At 31.9% G+C, this 23,449-nt stretch overlaps 1 protein-coding gene across 1 annotated transcript in view; it reads right to left on the bottom strand.

Moving 5' to 3' along the window:
• LOC118186582 (cell adhesion molecule 2-like) overlaps window positions 1–23,449 on the bottom strand; it is a 409,684-nt gene that overhangs the window by 75,908 nt on the left and 310,327 nt on the right. Inside the window, exon 5 of the mRNA XM_035356687.2 lies at window positions 3,911–4,044. Coding sequence (XP_035212578.1) covers window positions 3,911–4,044 — 134 coding nt within the window. The remainder of the gene's footprint in view (window positions 1–3,910; window positions 4,045–23,449) is intronic.

Below are 23,449 nucleotides of genomic sequence, written 5' to 3'. Positions count from 1 at the left end.
ATCGTAGTCTTCTCATAGCCATCAACAACGACACTACCTTCAAAGTGCAAGAAAGAGGATGTCCCCAAGGCTCTTGTGCTGGACCGATTCTCTGGACTTTAACATTCAACGCTGTACTGGATGCAAACTGGCCACGACATACAAGTGTCATCGCCTACGCAGACGACGCAGCTCTTCTTGTCAAAGGTCGCACTCGTGCGGAGCTCGAGAAAAACGGCACCGAAGTCTGCTCCCTCCTCGCTAATATCTGCACCAACTTAAAGCTTACAATCTCTACCGCAAAGTCATCAGCAATAATAATACCCAAAGCAGGCACGAATCCAACCCGCCGCTCCTGCATCAAACTACAAGGAGCCACCATAAAGATTGTCCAAACGCTAAAATACCTAGGTGTAATCTGGGATAAAAAACTAACCTGGATCCCTCACATCCAAGAACTAAAGAACAAAACATCAGCTATAGCCAGAAAGGCGCGCACCTTCCAAGGTAGAAACTGGGGTCAGAATCATTATATTCAGAAGATCCTCTACCATGCGGTAGCTGAAAAAATAGTCTTGTATGCTGCTGCCGTATGGGCCCAACCGATGGGAGGACGAAAGATCAAACATCTTACATCTCTTCAACGACCATTCGCTCTGAATCTCTGTAAAGCGTACCGCACCACAGCCACCAGCTCAGAGATTGTTCGCATGAATACCAACATCCCACTAGCGACAGTCCTTGCAGGGCTCATTCCACTCCACATACGGGCAGAACAAGAGGCAGTCTACACCACCCTCCTATACCTCCGCAAAGATGCAACATTTGGTAACATAACATACAGCCCTCTGCAATTTCAAAGCACAGGTAACACTCTTCGCACTCATCCCGCACGTAAAGGCACAGGAATAAGAATTAACATGTCACGGATACAGCCACTGTCAATGACGCGAGTTTCAAGGGATACGCAAACATACACCGACGGCTCTAAGCAGGAAGATGGAGTAGGCAGCGCCTTTGCACACTATGACAAAGGAAGAATCATCCATGTATGGAAAGGACGCCTTGACTTAAACAACAGTGTGTTCCAGGCGGAGGTGCAGGCAATTATAACCGCGGTAGATTACATTTTCAATAATAATATAGAACGGGCGAAAATTTTCACTGACAGTATGTCAACACTTCTAGCACTAGATAATCACAACCACACCTCGCCCTTGATCATCAAATTACAACAACTTTTACAGCGCAACCCGCAGAAACATCTCTCCTTAACATGGATCAAGGCACATGTAGGAAATGAGGGGAATGGAGCAGCTGATAGCCTGGCCAAGCAAGCAGCCACTGATCCAGAAGCTGAAAAAATCACAATCCCAGCCCCTCCTTCCTACCTCAAAGGGCTATTACGGGGTCAATGCCTAAATCTTTGGCAGAAAGACTGGACGCACTGCACAACTGGAAGACGTACATACAGCTACCTCCCGAAAGTCAGCACTGAACGCAACATTGCAATAGCTCCTCTTACGGCTTATATTACACATGTCTATTGAAGTAGGTCGGGAATGGACACGGCCCATTCCCGACCTACTTCAATAGACATGGCATAACAACCACGGACATATGCGCCTGCGGAGCGGAAGGCTTCCCACACCACTATGTTTTTGAATGCCATCTGACAGCAGGAAATCACCTCCCTCTTCCCATCAACAATAGCTAAGCTTATCACCGCTTCCTTATAAAGCACAAACCGGCAGTAAATACAATCTGCAAAGTTGTTAACAAGCTCAAGAGAATGGGCCAAGATTTGTGCTCTCCTCATTAACCAAAACTCTCAAGGCATGATACACTAACTAAGTCAGCATGCAGTTCAACATTCTCAGACACATAAGTCTACTCCTGAAACTTACATAAGTCCCTATTACAGATACTTATCAAATAATGTACAATCAAATGTATTTAACATTTCCTCTTCTGTATATGCATAATACTTACTTTTTTTTTAACCTATGAGCCTGTATTTTAATCCTATTATTTTGTATTTGTATTTTTGTATCTGTATATTTAATTTGTATTTTTATTTGAATTTTATTGTGAATATGCAAAATTACCATAGGAAATTGCAACAACAAATGTCAAAACAGTAAAACGAATGCAATCTGCCCTTGAATGGCCATGTAAATGCTCTTGTAAACATCCTAAAAAGCTCCCGAGGCGGCTTCTTGAGACCTCAGGGAGTTTGTTCCTGGTTAGTGGCGGGCGCGGGACACATGCCTGTTTACCTTTGTTAGACATCAGGCGTCCCCGTCCTCCGTTACCAACCAACCAACCAACCAACGAGATGACATTATGCTTTAGCGATAACTCGGTAGCGAAATATTATATGAAATTAACCTTTCATCTAAATTAAAACATCAATATTTAGATAGTTATTTATGTTATGTAGAAGTGAGGGGGGCCACCTACTATTACACTTCCTTTCTTGCGTTAGGGTTGTCGCATTTACTTTTGGCAGCACTGGCATCAACAATAGTTTGGCGATTTTTTATGGCCCTCGAAACCGAATAGTACCTAAAAAAGTATTATATGAAATTAACCTTTCATCTAAATTAAAACATCAATCTTAGATAGTTATTTACTATTTATACTTCCTTTCTTGCCGCAATTATTAGGGTTGCCGTAATTATTTTTGGCAGCATTGGCATCAACAATAGTTTGGCGATTTTTTACGGCCCTCGAAACCGAATAGTACCTATTTTAAACCGTTTTATTCTTTGTATTATAATTTTTTGATTGATTGATGATTGATGCTATCGAAAGATCTTATTTTCAGTTTAAAGAGCGCCCAGTACATAATGTGCAGATTAGCGAGTGCCTAATATGTAATGTGTAAATTCGAAGGAGGGGGAAAAGGAAATGAGAGAAACAAACTTTTGAACTTTAACTATACGGAAGCCGTTATTATGCACATTACCTGGGTAAAATGTCGGAAACTCTTGATTCCGCACTTAAACGGAGCAAATCAGTTAATCCTCAGATTAGATTAGCTAAAGGATGTGTACCTTAACGATTTCAGCACTTTAGCGGTAACATGTACAGTACTGTACGCATATTAAATCATACACAGTTTTTGCTGCACTTCATTTAAACTTATTTTCCCGAATTATTATAACTTAATTAACAGATTCTTCCAGGCAAGTTTAAAATGAGATAACAAGTTTTGAAATAACATAACCTGTTCAAATTTTGCTGTACGTAGTCGAACTTCTCATATTTTTACTTTTTAACAATGAGGATAAGACCTTTCCCAAATACACGTATAGGAAACGGGAAATCCCATTAAAATTTAGATTTCGTTACTTGCCCCCAAATTAATTTTTTTAAAATTTGAAATTGCCAAAACAGGAGTATTTTCATCATTCAAAACACTTCTGTAATTGCAAGTATATGTCTGCCACCAATGATTACGAAAATGAAGGTCGGGTAAGGACGTTTAAGCCGAGTAAGGGGAGAGGTGCACAACTAAATGTTATAGCGGTGCCATATGCAAAATTTTAACGTTCTATGGCTAATCATTTTGAAGCTATGCGAGATATATACGTACATATGTACGTACAGACGTCACAAAAATTCCATTTTGAATCTATTTTGCAATCCGTTTTCGAATAGAGTTCTTTTTTCTGTTCGTATGTACCGACCTCACTCAGAGCAGTCAGAATAAATAATTCCATTGAAATGTGAAAATCGGAATTTTCCGCAATTACAATAATTCCTTTACTTTGTATAAAGAAGTAAAAAGTGCAGGACTGGAAATGTTCTCGTAATTTTAGTTTAAAGATATCTTTCGTCAAGATATGTTAATTTAATTTCATTCACTTTTTATTACTGTGAAAAAAAGTAAATAGATGTAATGGAATTGGAAGAATACACTTACTAGTTGGTCGTTAATATACCATTTCAGTTCTGGAGCGGGTTTTGACTTGCCGGAGTTGCATAAGATGGAGACATTATCGCCAAGTTCATAGTCAGATTTTTCTTCCATAAGCACTGGTCCGTCAGATGGCGGTACTGAAAAATAACACTTATCACATTGTGAAAGAAAAAAAGAATTCAGTGCTAAAGCAAAAGATAAAAGTTTTTCAACAAATTGTTTCTGATTTCACACGAGAGAAACTTTAATCATTATTTATGAATGACGATGAATTTAAATTAATTTAGCTTACTTAACCGAGCACTTCTTTCTTTATAATATGCGGCTTAAGTGTCTGTTTGCCGCCGATAGTTTATTTTGCCGCCTTTTGGCTACGCTCTTTGTCAGCTATTACTACGCTCACCCGTAATTTAGGCTCGATAGCTTCGCCAGCTTATTTGATATTTAGGGGCCAACTACTTAGAAATTTTGAAAACTTCGGCTATAACGTTTTAGTTAAGCATTAGGTAAGTTTCGCTTCTTATTGCTTTGAGTTCAAGCCCAAGGGGAGGCTATGTTATACGCTCTAAGAAGGAACCATCTGTTAAGTTCTTATTTTCAGAAATAAAAGGTAATTAACCCTTCTTGAGTATTCGTCTCAGTTCATGAACGAAAGCGACTATTCCCTTGCCTATTCACGAGGTTTCTACACAGCTGTTAGATAGAAGATTAGAACCATATGACTTCTAGGAAGCTTTGAATTATCGCACAGAATGACTTTTGCGATTGAAACTTTCCATTCAAAGATATGAATCGAGCTACACAAACTTTCTAGAGACATTTTCAGAGTATAAATATCAGAATTATACTTTTTAATCTTGAAATGTTAATTTTAACAAAAGGGTAAAAAGGTCATGCCGAAAAGAATTGCTTGGATTAGCGGGGGTACAATGATTTCAGGAGTTCCATCTGAAATGCAAAAGAAAAAAATCTGATGTGTGAACCACATGACTTCCTTGTACGGAACATTAAATTATACGCATTTTTTCTTGCATTTCATTTAAACTTATTGAATAAAATCTACTTCGTCGATAGCGCATAAATCACAATAGAATAAATGCACAATTTAAAATTCGCTATATTTGTTTACTATAGCGACACTCTGGCCCTAGGTTCACTTAACAACGTTACATTTCCTTCATTTTTTAACTCAGAATGAACAACATTTATATCATCTTAAGAATTATCTAATCGTTGCCACATGTTCTATTCAAATACTATAATAAATCTAAAACGATGTATAAAAGAAATTAAGAAAAAAAAAAAAAAAAAAAAACAGTTCTTTACAGACGATTCAGTATTTCTCATTCAATTAATTCACTTCGCGACAAGGCGAAAATACATAAAAACTCAAAATGTCTGTATTGGAAATTATGAAGTAAATCTTGAAAACTTATTTCCTCGAATAAATTCCAGAAAGGATTAAGCATGATTTAATTCGCAATAATAAAAGAAGGCGCTATCTTTGTTATTACGAAGCTTACTTTCTCTAGCAACAAATCTACTATTCTGCTGTTTCAAATATAAACAAGCAATGGATTAGGCTTAGCGGCACTTAAACAACTTTTAAATTGTTCATAATTCTAAAAATATTGCATACAGATTTAATAAAGGCATAAAAACCTTAACCGGAAGATTAAAAACAACATAATTCAATCATTTTTAAAGCAAACAATGCACAACTTACAAACATATAAGAATAAAGAATCTGAGATCACTGAACCGAGTAACAGAGTTATATATATATACATATATTTATATACTTTTGGTGTTTATGGATATATATATACATATATTTATATACTTTTGGTGCGACCGATTGCAACCGAAATACGAGGTGCACATTCTAGATGTTATAGCAGTCCTATATATAAAATTGCAACGTTCTGAGGCCAATTGTTTTTGAGTTATGCGAGATACATACGTACGTAAGCACAGACGCCACGAAAATTTCTCTTCAGAATTCATTTTAAATTAGTTTTACAATTTTTTTGAGGGAAAAGCGTCCTTTATTCTGTCCTTACGTACAGATGTCACGCAAAAACATCGCTAAATTGCATTCGGTAGGAGTGAAATTGGATATTTGCGTTGAAATAAACTTTTCGCGATTACAATACTTCCTTTCTTCTTCGTACATAGAAGTAAAAATTCAAATTTTGCTCTTTCAGTTAAAAAAAAATGCTATTTCCACTTTCGTACATTGAAATGAGAAATCTAAAACAACTAGAAGGAAATGGTAATCAAAATTTAACAAGTTACGTATTGATGAAAAAAAACTTAAATTCCTATTATAATTATGAAACTTTTATGAAATGGACATTAGTACTTACCTATGAAAATAACGAACAAAAATATATCTGTCTCGTTCCCCTTTTTATCTTTTAGTTTAAAACGAAAAATCTAAAGCTAGGTTCAGATGAATGATTACTTCACTATGTAATGGGACTGCGAAAATAAACGTTAACTTATGCTGCTTTCAGCGCGATGTAAAGATTGAGACAAGAGTTCGTAATCTTAATTTTAAAAATCTTATGCTATTAGAAAATTTTAAAATCAATTTTCTTTCATTTGGAAAAAATTGTAATAATGAAAAGTGCTAAGAAACTGGAACACATTTTTCATTTATCAGCATTTGTTCTCACTGTATACGGATGAAATAAGTTTTGTATTATTAATTACTAAAGCTTACAACGATAAGTTAAACTACGACTCACTTAGAAATGATGGATTATATATAACGACGATTATGAACAAGTATCCACACGTAGGTATAATATAGTATATATTTAATATATGTTAAATACATAAATACATATTAAAAACCGGCTATAAAAGATTAGAAACCATTAGTGTAGTGCTAATATATTTTATATGAGCTTCCACTGAATTTATATAATTTATACGTTCCTGTGCATTGACAAGTATATTCGTACGTGGGATGGAAAGTTTTGTGTTGAGTATACTCGTTCATGCGAGTCATCGGGTTAAACATTTTGTAAATTGTCATCCATGCGTTTTGCTATATGGAAAAAACTTGGCAATTTATTCCCATTTTTGATAGAAACTTCAATGATTTGTCAATAATAAGAAACGAAAGTTTTCAATTCCATTGTTCATATAGAAGTTATACTTACTACCTTGCTGTTGTTTTTGCTACCACGAGAAATTTCTTCCTCAAAATCCAGTGTTTTATTTATCAAAATTGGCTAAAATAAGACACTTTTCTCTCAGATGAAGATGGTTTTCATGTCATAATCTTTAATTAAATCCAGGTAGTCGATCATCCATTGATTTATACTTTAGTCTTCAACGGTTTTATTTCCTGCGCCTAGAAAATAGTTTTTTAATGCTTGTCTTTGTTTCAATTTTTTTGTTTCGATATCTGGATACAAAATAATGTTTTGCCTTTCATTAGCTCGTTTCTATTTGGTAAATTAGAAGCTCGTATTTCTTCGAATCATAAACTTAAGACCATTCCAAAATCGCTACAAAATACAGTCGCTATAAAATGTCTCATTCAGTCCTTACTTTTACAAATTCTTTAAAGTTGATTCAGGCAACTCAAATATTTTGATTCACCCATTTCAATACCTTTGGATATTTTATTCTGCCTGAATTATTTCTGTCTTAAACGATAATGCTAAACTTTTCTTTCACACATATGTTACGAATCTCAAATTAAAAAAAATTATTAAAATTAAATGAAAAAGCTTTTAAAAATTTTCTGTTAAACACACAGACCATTCACATATTATACACAAAGAGGAATAGCAAATGTGAGCGAAGGATTGAAATATCACAATTGTTAACGAAGATTGGAGGTAAGGTAAATACCGGACAGTGAGGACCAGAAGATTGTGAGGCGGCATACTGAAAAACATTTTTTTGGGCTGTTCAGAAGAAATCCTGACACTATACAATTCAATATATTTAAATTCAACGATATAGTAAAAATACTTTAAATATGAGCCAGGTTTAACGACAAAGTTTTGTGTTGCATAACTGAGGGTGGGCTTATAAATATGAGAAACTAAACATTAAAACTCTGATTTACATGCTGCGTCTTAAAAAACCTTATATGGTTGTCAAGACAACCATATAAACGAGTGGGTTTAAATAACAAATTGTATTCGTTTCAGTTTACTTTATTATTATGCATTGTTTAATGGTTATTTGTTCTGAAACACGGTTTTACGTTGTGTCATTTTAATGCGTTATTTCACTTTTTTTTCTTGTTTGTTGCCATTCGGAAAAACTTAGGTATAATTTTTTCAAATTTTATAATTTAATATGCTTCTTATTAATTAAGAAACTAAACTGTTTAAAAGCAATAAATGCAGTTCTTAAGAATATTATTTATTTACTTTTAATATGATTGATTTAAATAAAAATGTATTTAATTCATGATGAAGTTAATTAAAGATATTAAAAATTTTTATAGAATTACGTTACATAATTTTTAACTTTTAAACATACAGAAGATATGTAATGTTAATCTAAATGCATATTCGTCCAATATACTGTAAAATATTTCGCGATTCCGTTTGGACCATATCTATCAAAAATCTCTTCTAATAAACCATATTAAACTTTAAGAAAAGCTCTTTTGGGCGATAAGAAGTTTTATCGTGATGTTTGAAAATATAAGTTATAATCTGAACTTCTTTCATTTTTTCTTTTATTATTTTATCCTGTGATTTATTTTTTAAAATTAGATACTATATACTCATGTCTTCAATAATTATAACGTTGCTTATAATTATGGTAAATTTATGTCTCAAATTAATTTATTATATTGCTGTATATACAATTTCGTTAATATAACAAATGAAATTTTATAAACAGCATGAGTAAAATGTGATATATTGATTGTCAACTGAACAATTTATTGCTAAGTTTGGACATATTTCAAGTGTTTTAGTAACGAGTTTTGTGGAATCATAGCAGCATTTTATGAATTTCTCAAGAACTTTCTAACAATCTTCTTTTTCTCTACTTCTTCCTGCAAAGCCCTGGGTTAAGCTCAATATAAGAATCGGAGAAATATTGCGGTATAATAATAAATAGTTAGTTAAGTTGATGTTCAGCTAAATTCATTGTTTTGAGCCTTTATTCGATGAGCGAAGTGTCAGTTCTCCAATGCATTTAGAATTTCTATCACATGAATGTTTCACTGCGAATCTTGTATTTTGGAGAACTGATTTGAACTGATCTTGTATTTTGGAGAACTTTCTGTTCGAAAATAGATTTGAACAACATTTTCGTTATGCTTGAGCTACACCCTCTCGCTTAACATGGATAAATTTATTAACACTTTTAGCTGAAATAAAAGATTCAGCTATCCGTTTTTTTCTCCATGCTTATCCAAGAGACCTAAAGCTCTGAATGCTATTCATATAAGCAACAATATATATTAGTGCTTGCCAGTGCATATTGTGGCTAGACTATCAAAATTCTGTAACATTGATTTCTGAATATGTATGTATTTTCAAAACTTTCATCATACGAAAATGCTTTGAAAATATCAGCAATACTCCGAGGATAGTTGAAAATATTTTTAGGAGTTATTGAAAAAATCTCAATATCGTTAATTTATTTCAGAGAACATTTTTCTTTATATGAGTGCTGAAAACATTCTCATTGATTGCATTTTAAGCTTTAAAATTTAAAGTAATATATTCCAGTCCACATTCTGAATATCTAAATGTAACTTTACATTTGGTCGTAAAGTTAGTTTTCTTGAAAAATTACTTACAGTGATCACTTAAAACCAATGGCGCCACAGAAGCTTTAAATTGTGGCAGCCAGGAGGTTACTAGTGATTTATTGCTCGCAGTTGTGCGACTTTTAGGTGTTTTAGTAGGGCCTTGATCATGGCGACATTTATGAGTAGAAGCACAAGTGCTGTGCGAGAGGCTGCGTTGACTTCGGGAACAGGATTCGAGGCCATGACATAGGAGCGGAATCTTTTACCGTTACGGCAAAAGAATTCTTATGCGCTAGATTAAAACAAGTTTGACTCTTTCAAATTTGCAAGCGTCCTGTGGCTTCCATGACGCCGTACTCCCTTCCCCAGTATCCGTATGCTAATGAGGAGGGACGACTTGTTGCCATGTGTTGATGCTATTGATGTTGGGTTTGGTGGACGAGTATTCAGCTCCGTTCGTTGGGCATGGCTAGGTGGGCCCGTCTTCAGACTTCTGGTAGAAGTCTTCAGACTTCTGGAGCAAATCTTCATGCATTGTTGTGCAAAATTTTTAATTAATTACAGTTAACGTTGTAATTGTAATTAGGTATGTAACTGTACGTTACATACCTAATTACGTTATCTAATTAAATTTAATTTCAGTTTGTTGCTTTGTCATACTGAAATAGTCAGATCTTATCGCTTCTCAGTGAAGCTCTCTTACGGCAAATATATTCTCTCAACCTTTTCAAACATCACGATAAAACATCTTATTGGTATCTCAGGATACATTCTTACTGCAGTCCAACAGTCCGCTTTCCCGTAAGCAGGTACTCCTGAAAACTTATCCCAAAGCCGCCGGCATTAAGGTCGAGAAACCAGCCAGGAGGTCAACTAAGTGCCTCCCGTTTAGCTGAAGTAGGGGCCACAGTAGCATGTTGGAAACAATACCTCGCCCCTCAAATACCAGAAACCTCCTTTCCAATGACACGGGTCGCTTCGAACTACAAATACGTGGGCAGTTTTTTCGCCACTTGAAGCTATAAATGAAAGCTGTAATAGACTTTTATGACAAGCCCCCCCACCTCTAAAGACGAAAAGCACAAGGGAGAAACATAGAAATATTCATAGCGGAAAGAGGCTAGATACTGGTGTGGCAAGATCGTGGACACCCGTTTCACCAAGAATATGATCCCCTGAAGGGTTAGGGTACCTCGGGATTGCCATACACGTACTCACAAAAATTGAGCTTCTGAGAGCGGAAATGGTTGAAGATCACGCTTTATTCAGGTCATGTTTAAAATTTTATAATGGTAGAAATACTGCAAACGTATACAAAGCAACTTACAATAGCTAAATTCTTTTATCTCCTTAGTTTTTCTTCTTCAATAGTTTTAAATTTGTCATAGTCCAATAAAATCCTATTCCTAACTTGGATTCTAGCTCGGCAAATTAACATACAAATTTTAACGACGTTTGATATAAATAGCGAGACATTTTTTTAAAAGTAAAAGATTTTTCAAAATTTTGTATTGTGAGAATTTTCCTAGAAATCTAATACTGTTTCCTTAAGATTACATTTATCTACTTCATTAGTTATTATTACATAAAAAATGCCTAATAAAATTTTTGGAAGTGAATATGATGCATCAGCTTTGGAGAATTATTATAACATTGCTCGGTCTTGATTAAGAAATAAAAATTAAAAGTAACATTTAATTGTAAGAGATCAACTTGTATTTAAACCATGGACTTTAATTTTTTATCGTAGAAATCTAAAGGGACCGCAAGTTTTCCTTCCATTAAAATGATTTTATCTTTCCTCGTTTTCAATTTTTTGGCTTAATCTATTCGATATAAAAATGGACATCATAATAAATTCCATTAAAATAAATTTTTCCTACAGCTCGGAAAAAATGTTAAATTAGGAGCTTCTAGTACATCTTTTATTTTAGAAATAAAAAATTCAAATGCATTTTCTTGAAGCGGTCTTAAGAAATTACATGCTTATCGAATTATATTTCCATCGTTCAAAATGCATTTATTTAAGTAACACATAGATAAACGTTAAAGTCATATCTCTCTCTGACAATTTTTCTTTCTAATGTGTTTCTACTGCCATTTTCAGAAAGTAATTTCGAGTTTTGTTTTATTTCCAGTTTCGAATGGAGCGCTGGACATTTAATGGATATATGTGCCGTGTTTAAACTGATTGAAAGGAAAACTGAAATCCATACTCTGAAGCATTTTGGAAATAGGAACGAAGAATATCAGAATAAAGAATTAAATTACCACTTAAGCATTTGGTTAAGTATTAGTACTTGTTTACGAATATTATGCAAATTGCTAGAACGGTAAAAACACATATTCGAAACACGGTTTAAATTTAAGCCTTTAATAAATTTCTTCATTTAAAAATATGTTTGATAAATACAATATTTGACGATATTAGACATAATGTGCTGTTTTAGTAAAGTTTATAAATGCCAACGTTAGCTGGCTTTTTATTAGAAAACTAGCTCGGAAGCCCGGCTGTGGCCAAAGCAAATGTGCTGAAAATAAAATGAATGATTAATTCTATACAAATTTTCTAGCTGCGACTAAAGGCAAATTTATAAGTTCTATGTACACCTGAAACGAAAATGCATAAAACATTTCAATACGAATGAAATCAACTCATTCTTTTTCAGCAGCAACCAGTTCTTAAATAATTATTTTTTGTTGCCAAACCAGGAAACGAAAACTTTTGACACTTCAGGTTAATAAGTATACGTCATGACTTAAATTTAATATAATATAACAACATTTCCTCAATATCAATAAAAGAATTAATGTGGCTTGACATTAACGAAACATTTCCCCCATACAATGACGGCACATACAATCGCATAACATCGAAAGAAAGTTTTCTAAGAAAAGGTTTATAGTTTTAGATTAAAAATATGAAGTAATAAAACAAATATATTTGATTAGAAAAAGTGCATTTAATCTTTCAGTTTCTATTATATCAAGTATTGGTGCTGTTTATGGAAGCTATTCCTTATAAAACGTCTTTTTGTTATAAACTAAACGAAATTTTAACAAATTAAAGAATGTTTATGTAAAATGAAAAACAATTAAAATGTTACGATCTGAAAGCTCGTTAAAGTTTAAAAAAAAGATTGAAAAATATAAAATTCATATAATTAAAAAGAAGTTACAATTTGATTTAAGTAAGAAGCTGCCGGTTTAATATCTGAAAAAAAATATTAATCTAGGTAATTACGGTAAGTTTATGAATTAAGAATTGGTGCTTCTGTAATTAGAGGCATGGAATATATTATAGATACTTAAGATGCACTTATTTGTTGAATAAGTAATCAACTAACTAATAAACTATTAATTATCTTAAGAAACTAACTAATCATCTATTTTTTATCTTACGACTTAATAATAAATAGTTGATTAGTTAGTTATAATCAGTAATTGTATGAACAATTGGATAACGAATAAACTAATACGGCACAGCAATCACAAATGTTCAAAATTTATTTCTGTGTTCTCAAGGATAAAAAGAGAACTCTACAAAAAATACCATATGTCGAAAAAGGAAACACTAGAGAAAAAACATTTACATTTTCAAAATAAAGTTTATGTTCGATATGAATATTCCTTGTTGCATCAATAATATTAAATAACATTGTAACGAAAATGAAGCTGTAGATTATGTTCTTCTCAGCCATCTTTAAAAGTTGGTGAAACTTAAAAAAATTTCTAGATATTAATAATCCAGAAAACCTTAAACTATGATTCTTTAGTCAGTCTTTTAAAGGTTAAGAACTATTCTCTGTGGATAGTTTCAACAATAATTCCTCATCTTCCTACCTTCTGAGCTCTTAGGTAATATAATACACCTATTTACATAATTTATTGCCTCCTTAAGGCATAATTAGATTCGCAAGCAATAACCTTAGGGCCGACAATTTACTATGCTTTAAAATCTTAGAATATCTTTCAAAAGTTTTCCTGCTATAATTTTTAAATTTTTGCTTTAAAACTGAAAATGTTTCAGAATGCTTCTTCTGTAAAACATACAAACATTATAACTTTCAATACCTGCATCATTATTACGTTGTTTTATGTTATTAATACTCTGGAAATATTTTCGATTTATTAATTTGTTAGGATCCCGTTCTGCGAATGATGATTAAAATACTTCTATGAACTCTGCATGTCTTCGAGATTATCTTGTTAAACGAGATAATTACCACTATTAAAATATCCGAAATGCATTTAAGGAAGTTTCAGTGTTTAATGAATTCGAAAATATAACTCAGACAGCGTAATGATACAAATTAATAATGAATTCGTTTTGTACTGTAATGCCATTTGCATACTTCTGTTATAATGTATTGATTAAATCCCGTATAATTATTTTGATTACTATTTATTAAAATTACAAGACTGTTGCCTTGTTAATCGTAAAGAAAGAACGTCTGCTTACGTAAGCTGTTCTACCGTTTAAATGTAAATTGTTTTCCTGATTTGGTGATGCATTAAATTGAGTCAGACGATTCTGAGTTTTCACACCTACTCTTACAGAATTTATCAGAACATTTATTATATTATATCAGGTTGAAAGGAGAAATGCTTTTCTTTTAAATATCTGATGCAAAGCGCCATTTCTTTAGAGTTTAGTTAGGTTGTCTTCAGTTTCTTCCTACATTGTCGAGAATTCGGCTATACATTTGATTGTATTTTTCAACATTATTGTATGAACAATTGGATAACGATTATTTAACGTTATTTAAGTTACGTTATTAAGTTATTAAGTTTAATGTTTAAACATTAGATAATATAAATTGAGAAAAATATCAAGAATAGTAAATAAAAGACATTTACGCATTGATAATATTTTATAGTAACAGATTCTAAATTAAAAAGTTCTTTTTTCAGCTATACCCCCCCCCCCCACACACAATGGTGGTAAATGACGTCACTTTCCATAAAAGAAATTGCAGACTTAATTAAGTGAATTTTCATTTAGGAATCATTAACTGTAAAATTAAATTAGATGTTTAAATATTGCATAAGTTTATTTTTCTTTATTGTAATAATATCGTTCAATTTATTTTAAGACATCATAAAATGACTAAGTTCCTCTCTGATACTTCTCTATTATTCTAATGTCACATTTCACAAATATTGTTAAATCTGTCATTATAAGACAACGTGTGGTATTAATTATAAGAGAAAAATGCAAATGCAATGTTTAATTTTTTTCCCTAAATTCTTGAAATCGAATAATGATTTATATATTTAAAATAATTTCTGGTGTTAGTCTTTAAGTTAAACTATATTTTGATATCTTTCGTCATAAATATTTTCCTTATGCATTATGAAACTAGACATTAAAAAAATCCGATCCTTAAAGGTATGAATATTATTTCATAAAAGATATTTAGCAATGAAGAAAGATATTTGACTATTTGGAGTGGGCAATATAAAAACAGTTCGTTTAAACTACAAACATTAACACTTGAAAAATTCAAAGTTTTAAATTAATAAATTATGTTTTCTTTAAAATTAAAAAGCAACTAATAAATTAAAACCTTTATACGAGAAATTAAACCAGAAAATTTTATTTCTGGATAAACAGAAAATCTCATAATAACACTAATATTCTGTATATCAAAATAATAAAATCACAGCTACCAAACTGTTTCCGTCACCATTTATTAAAACATAACACATTAAACATAACATTTTGCAGCAAAATTCTCGTCTCTAAACTGCAAGCAAAAGAACGAGCCGATTTCCTTTCTAAGGTTGCGACTAAGCGGGAAATTGACACTTTTGTCAATATCCCTAATTCCATTTATAAGAAGGTCATGTATGAAAGTATTGTGGAGTCGTGGAACCACGAATTCATTAATTCAAATAAAGGAAGCTTAACAAAGAGATTTTCCCCTTCTATCAAGATGAGGTTGTCATGTCATCACTTTTTCACAAACTATAAATTAACCTAATTTCTTACTGGCCAGCCATGGAAATTTTAAAAGTTATTTGAATAGATTTAAGTTGAGCTCCGAGTCTGTTTGTGATTGTAGCCTCGGTGGAGAGCAGAATGTTGAACATGTGCTTCTTCTATGTCCTAAATATAAGAACGAAAGAAAAATCTTGAAACTGGAACTGAAAAACTATAATATTAACTGGCCTCCAGAATTTTACCAATTTATTTCCGAGAGCAGTGCTTTTAACACTTTTTGTCAATTTATTGTGAAACTTTGTAATCATCCTTAAATTTTTTTCAGTTTTTTCTTCTGTTTATTTTGTATTGTGTTTCATACTTACTTCTGTAATCCCCATGTGATACTACGTGGTACATGGGGAACGTATTGTGTTTCTTTAATAATAATAATAATAAAAAAATGCAAGCAAGTGCAAAAAAGTTTGATACCCTCATGCTTCAGTCTATATTTTTGTACGTATGTTATTAATATATTAATTTAAATAGGATTCATTTAAATTGAAATGACATTTTAAGGCAAATGTAATGGTTTTGTGCCATCAACGGCATAGTTTAATACTGGTCCAATGGAATAGCAGCCTATCAACTATTTAAGCTTTCCTGGCGGATTTAATCTGTTTCACAACGGTCTGAGCGATTTCGCAATAGCCTTCCAGGACTTTAATTGTCAGAGCCAGAGGAATTTGAGAGGTCAAGGGTCCAGAAAATAAATTTAAGCTCGATAATCTAGTTGCTCTTCTGCTTGAGCGTATAGTAAAAAACATAAAATAATCGAATAATAGTCATTTAAATGAACCTAAATCCTAAACATTTCATAAAAAATTCGACAATATTATTTATTATGAGATTCTGGGACGTTTACTTTCCTTTCCGCTCTGTTTCTAATGTATTTATAAAGTTATCGCAATGAATGTCAGTGGTTATTTGAAGTAATAAGAAAAAGTAAATAAACTTAGTTACACAAGAATCTTGAAGAAGCATTTGTTCTTCTTATATAAATGCATTATTTACATCCAAATTCATTGCGGATTATAAGAATGTCAAAGCAGGGAAGAGTATTGTCCGATTTCGTTTCAAAAGCGAACTGAATGGCTGGAACTCTGGATTCGCTAATTAGATCCAAATTTCACGCTTTTTGATGGTAATAAAGAAGACCTGTCTCAGATTTTTCCTGTTATTTATTATATTCGATTGATTCAGCCATTCAGTTCACTTTTAAAACTGAATCTTGCAAAATTCTTGTCTTCCTTGATACTGTTATGAACCACAGTGAATCTGAACTCAGCACTACTGTTTACAGTAAACACTTTTCTGTTTGTTTCCTTCCCCATCCTAAATTATGTCACCCGGCTGAGCAAAAAGAAATAGTTTCTATTACTATTATATACTTCGCGTTCTCATTGTTTGTTCCTCAGAACCTTTACTTGCTGATGAGCTCAATTATTTAAGATCAGTTACCACTGGCCAAGCATTTTTTTCCCGTAGTCTTTGATAGAGCCTTTAAAACCTTTTCGTCTCGCCATAAAAGTCATTCCCGTGTTAGAAATAACATTTATAATCTTGTCGCACTTTCATTTCATCCTTCTATCATTTAAAAAAATTGCACAGATTCTCTAGAGGTTCAGTTTTCCAGTCATTTTCTCGCCTGCCAATAAAGTCCATGGTTCGACTTTTAAAGGTTCCATTTTTGGCTTTAATTCTTGGAGAGAATTACAGCATATTTTGTAAGTGTGGTTTGAGATATATCGACCAAACTAAAGAAGATTTAAAGTTTCGCATCAAGGAACACGAATATTCTATCAGAAAAGGTGAAATTAACAAGTCTTCTATAGCTAATCATAATTGAAAATTTAATCATAGTTTCGCTTATCGGCAGAAATTACCCAAAAGTTACCCTTCTTCCGCAAAAATTACCTTTCTTCCATTGGTGGATTGGATTTTCTTGAAGCTTTTTACATTCACAAAGATTTGGCTTGTTTGGTTAATGACTTTCCAATCCACTCCTTCCTAACGCTTTTAAAGTTTTATTAGTAATTTTATTAATTTACTTAATTTCAGTTTTCATTACTATTTCTTCCAACAGATGGCGCTACGTTCTCGTTCGCGTTACTCCTTTTGGTACAAATAGAACCGATTTTAATTCGTATAGAGGATGGAATAAAATATACGTCTAGCACAGCTTTGTTGCTTTGCTAATTTTAACTTTGAATTACATTAATATTAGTTTGCAGATTTGCAGTGTGATTAGAGCCTAATATGCATTTCTAATGATTTTGCTTTCTAATTATGATATTATGATTAATAATTATGAATAATAATGGAAAATTAGGCAATATGAAACTGTAAATTTATAACATCTAGTTTGTTCTTTTCGTTTTAAATATATTTGCTCTTCTGCTTTTTACGGAACGTGGGAAACTTCTTTCTCGAGAGCTGCATGTTGAATTAGAAGGGGACGTTCACATAAAAGAGTTAAATGACGCTGGTTTAGAACTTATGCATTGCCAGACATAAGTCTTACACTGAAGGTGGAACTTAAAATACTTAAAATGGAAGTTATAATATATTCTCTGAAATAAAAAAAAAAAGTAAAAGACAGAGTACGTTCTTATTTCACAAAGTGTAAAACTCTTCTTAGACAAAGTTTACAAAAATAAATGCAAAATTACTGCTGCGAAAGTATGCATAACAATAAGAACTAGTTCAGATAATTAAGAAAGGTGTTTAAGCTAATACATTACACAAAAAACTTCAAAAGTGTATTTTAATGTTAAGAACTATGCCTATGGAAGATAATGATAGGCCTTTAAAGTGATATAAAAACAAAATAAAGTAATAGAGACCATTTTTTTTATCAGAAACCATCTTTAAAATAATCCAGAATCAATACGAGGAAGGAATTTAAATTTTTAGTTTTGAAGTTTTGAAAAATTATGAGGAAAAATTTGGTCAGAAGAATGAATGTGTTAATGCATCAGAGTGAGACACGGAAATGTGAATTTATTTGCTTAATATGTATTTAATGCTCAAAATGTCAAAGAAAATAAAATTAAAAAAAAAAAAAACATGCACGGAACCATTTTAGGAACAGTGAAAATTTGATTTCAAAGGCAGTGTAATTATTACAGATTATTTACACTTGCTGTTGTTAAACCTGACATTCATATAATAGATTTGGGTATAATAATTATTGTAACTCGTAATTTATTGATGATGCATAGATGGAAGATGTTAAGTCAATATAATTAAAGACTGAGTAACCGAATATGTAGAGAAAATAAAATATTGCAGAATGTTTAGAGAACATAAGCTGACTTAAGATGGTTGAAAATGTATTTACGAATATACAGAGACTGTCTTCATATTTTTTAGACGACTTTGTTCTTCTGTAAAAATCTCCAGCTTAATTTTTGTTTAACTGCAACTATATCTTTAAAAGTGCAAATTATCGTCTGCTTTTGACAATTTTGTTTTCATGCATTGGCACTTTTAAAGAAGCGATGAACGGAAAAATTTGTTTGTGCTCTTTCCGAAGAAAATTATTCGTATTTAATTATTAAAAAATGCTGTAAAGTCCCTGAATTTTAGGTAGCTAAAGCAACGATAGATAATATTGTCAAAAAGAAAGAAAAAAATGACAAAGTTTGGCTTTAAAGCGAAAAATTGTTCAAAATACATACATATCCAAGGAAAAAACTGAATATTTCGAATATTGGAAAGGTAAGAACTTTAATGTTGAAAGAAAATCTCAGAAGTTAAAGGACAGTTGCATAATCATTAAAATGCTCAGTGTCAACTGTAAACAACATTATTAATGTTAATTTGAATTTAAAAAAATGCGGAAAAGCATAATGTACATCATCTTTCTCTAAGAGCCCACCAGCGGCCGAGCGGTAAAGTCGCTGAACACTGGTAGTTCGGTCCGAGGTTCGAATCCCGCGAACGGGCTGGCTGCATGGGTGTTTTCGTGGTTTTCCCCATGTGTAACGTGTATACGAGCCAGTTTCCCTTAGAAAGTCCTCCACGAAAGGCATCCCTCCTCTTAGGCAGATAGCCCTAGTGTGCTTTGCCATAATTAAATACACCACACCACCTTTCTCTAAGACATATTGCCGAAAGCAGGATGCAGTGCAGAATTCTATATGCGGACAAAAATGGAAAAATGTTGTCACAATAGATGAATGTTAGATATATTTAAATGACAGCAGTAAAAAGAGTGACAGCATTTATTATCATCAAAGAGAAGAAAAAAAATTTAGAACATAGTTCAAAGAATCTAAAGAAAGTTTTTCAAAGTGATTTATGGTTGTTGCTGGTTTTTGATATAACGACAAATAAAAATTAATGACAGTGCAAAAAACTATTAAGGTCAACTCCAGATATTATCAGGAACATATTTTATACCCAATTTTCAAATATGAAATACCTTCTCTTTCACTTTTCTTTAGTGCCATCTATCAGTAGAACTGTATCAAAACAAAATAAGCAACTGCGCTTTTAAATCCACTCTTAATTTTCTGGAAAAAATGGAACAAGAAACGTGTGTCAAGGCCATACCTTTCATTTATATCCCTACTAAATCTTCTGATGTATCATCCACGCATTTTGGCGCTTCTGGATTTTTAAAAAGCGGATTGTCCAAAAGTCAGCCTGTAATCCTCTTTGGACTTTGGACAGCTGTTCAAGAGGAATGGGATAAAACACCTCTTCCGCTACTAAAAAAGCTTCATTATCTTGAAAATTACTATGTAGAAAGATACCGAAGAATAAGTGTTATTAAATAGAGCATTTGAAACACAAAAATGTTAGGTAATACATTTCTGTAAATACAATAAAATACAAATTAGTCTGTGTATACAAATTAGAGAAGAGAAGTTCTCAGAAACTTAGAGAAACCTAAATATTTCTAGCCAATAAGTGTTTTGTAACTAATGAGCAAAGGTTAAAAGGGATATTAACATTTAAATCCATTTCTCAAAGTCGTAGTTGTTTCGGTGATGCAGTTTCTGGAAAATTTAGTTTCGATAATTAACTTGCTAATGAATTCTATTTTTTATAGTTTATCTAGAGTTTTCATAGTCTAAAAATGAATTCGGAAATAAAATATCTTAATTTTTTTTAGAAATTTAAAATTAAAATTTTTCTTATTATTTAATCAATTATTTTATTTCCAAATTTTCCTTAATTTTTTGTAGTATAATGAATAACTTGCTTCATCCCAAAAGAAAAAAAAAAAAGAAAAAAAAAAAAAAAAAAGGTCTAAAACATTTTTTGAGAAAATTCAAATTACAAGTGGAAATCAGAGCTCGAGGCAAATAAGGTTTTAATGGGAATGTCCAGAAAAAAATTATTGAGTTTATAAAAGTTTGCCTTGCTTATAAACGATAAATATAAATTCAAGAAGCTATATACAAGTTTATAAAATAAAACACATTCGGAAGAGAAGAAAAATATTTTAACAATAAAAGAAAAATTGACTGAAATGTATAGTCACAAGAAGATTTAATATTATTAAGTGTGTACGGATTCGTAATGGATTGAACGCATGTAGAACCGATGATAGACTGATAGAATTTATTTTCCCAAAAGAAACACTTTACAGTTCTAGAACTTTCCATAAATGTAATCGCACAGCTCTCTTCAGTATGACAGAGTACAATAAGTAATTAATACTTCAAATTACTAAGAACGATATTCACAACGCAATACAAAGGTCATCTAAAGAACGAAGCTTGCACAGAGATATCCTAACATTCCAAACCCAACTCTGAACTAAAAACAACAGCTGAGACTGTCCGATTTTATATAGTTTTCTCACTACCAATGAGGAATTTCCAGTAGGTGTATATGGTTACAGTTACATATACGGCACATACGGTTACAATTACATATTGCATACAGTTAGGGTTACATAAGAATTTCAGCCAGTTATGTTTATACAGGAACCAGACCTAAATGTCGCCAAATGGTCGCCAAGAAAACGAGATAACCGTTTACATCAATGTTAAATAGTCGCATTTTCCTGGAAAAGTTTCCCTCTACCTGAGGCCAGTTATGTTACGTTATACAAAATGCGTTACATTATTAAGATATTCTGCACAAGCATTAAAAACATAAAAGATAGAATCAAATTTTTATGCTGCAAATAATAAAGATATAAATATATCTTTAAAAAATATTCTTTCAGAAAAATATCATTTAACTGAGATTTACAATGTAAACCTTATTAATATTTGCTCCAATTGAAAGGATTTACTGCTAGACGTTACTGTGAATGTGTAAGACAAAATTTAGATCTTTTTAAATTATGAAAATAAGATAATCAAACATTTCAAATTTTTAAATCAAAATACGCTTAAACGTGAAAATGTATAATAATGAATATAAAAGGCGCCTTTAAATATGTAACTTCACTGCCAGTGCTTAAGATAGGTGCAACTAACTCAAAATTGGAAAATTCAGAAAACTTTTATAATTGAGGGATAATGTGAAGGTCTTTAGTCAAGTAATCGATTTCTGGATAGGAGCAAAAGTTTACTTTGACTTTCTAGTTTGAGAGTCTAGATATTGATTTCGTAGGAATAAATGGAGTAACGATAAATTCTTAGGCATTTCAGAGAAAGCTAAGAAAACTTTCAGTCTTATATTCAAGCTTGATTTTTGAATTAGAGAAATTGAGCTACATAAGGAAATCAATCCCATGATTCATTTTTGGGTTAAACGCAAGTAGCATAGAAATAATGATCCTGATTAAACTCGTAATTATTTATAAATTATTATTATTATTTTAAAGAATTCTTCATAAAACTAAGAGTAATTAGTAATGAAAGAAAATGCAAATTAAAGAAGTAAAAAGGTGGTAAGCATTAAAATTATAGCGAAGAGACCATAAAATCATTTCGAAATTGAACATTTTATACTCTTTTCCTGATTATATTTTATTTATAAAGGCACATGCACAACCTAAAAATCAAATCAAAAAACTCCTGAATGCAAAAACTGACCGAGATAATGTATTTTAAAGTTTTAGATTTTTTGTATATTTTTAGTGCCAGAAAACAAAATTTATGACTCGCTTTGAGGAGTTGGTTAAAAATAGTTTAAGATTATTCGAGGTTAATTTTTTTTCCTATTTAATGCAGTTTAAAGACATTTCTTTGTTATTTATTAGTCTATAGCATTTTAAACCTTGTACGGTTATTATTATTTAAAATTAACCAGGTTGTTACGATTTGGATCTTTAACTTCTTTTCGTTTTCTTCACCAGAATGTAAATCAGTTAGCTAGTATTTAAACTGAGGTTTTTGAAATTTTAAAAGAGAGAGTGTTTCTAGCTACGCGTGCACGATACGTTTATTTCCTGACAGCATTAATAATTGTAAATTTTCGTTAGCTCAGAAGGCCTATTCGTCTCGAAACGACATTTTGCTTCGGTTCGCTATAAACGGCATATTACCTTTTTAATTACTGCCACCAAATATTATCGCCTTGTGTTACATTTAAAGAATTTAAATAATGAAGAATCTGCATTAATGTGTGTCTGTTTCTCTGTGAAAAAACGACAGTACCTAGAGGCATAAAATTTTGAACATTGTAATCTTCCACCAGAACATGGGCACCTGGAAACCAGAATTTTGAATTTCGAATTTGTTTGTTATCTGTTTCATATTCTGCAAAAATTTAACGAATTTTTGATTAAAAAACTCAACAATTTCAAAGTGAGCAACATTTTTATCTCCGGCGCGCGAGATTGTCTATTTTAAATTTTAAAGATTTGCTGTTTTTAAATATTATACTGCGATACTGA

The sequence above is a fragment of the Stegodyphus dumicola genome, chromosome 4, assembly GCF_044657685.1.
Source record: "Stegodyphus dumicola isolate Sdum_Otavi_A_Nest chromosome 4, ASM4465768v1".
Classification (NCBI taxonomy): Eukaryota; Metazoa; Arthropoda; class Arachnida; order Araneae; family Eresidae; genus Stegodyphus; species Stegodyphus dumicola.
Note: the sequence above shows the minus strand (reverse complement) of the source record. Positions and strands in the feature narration are given on the sequence as shown.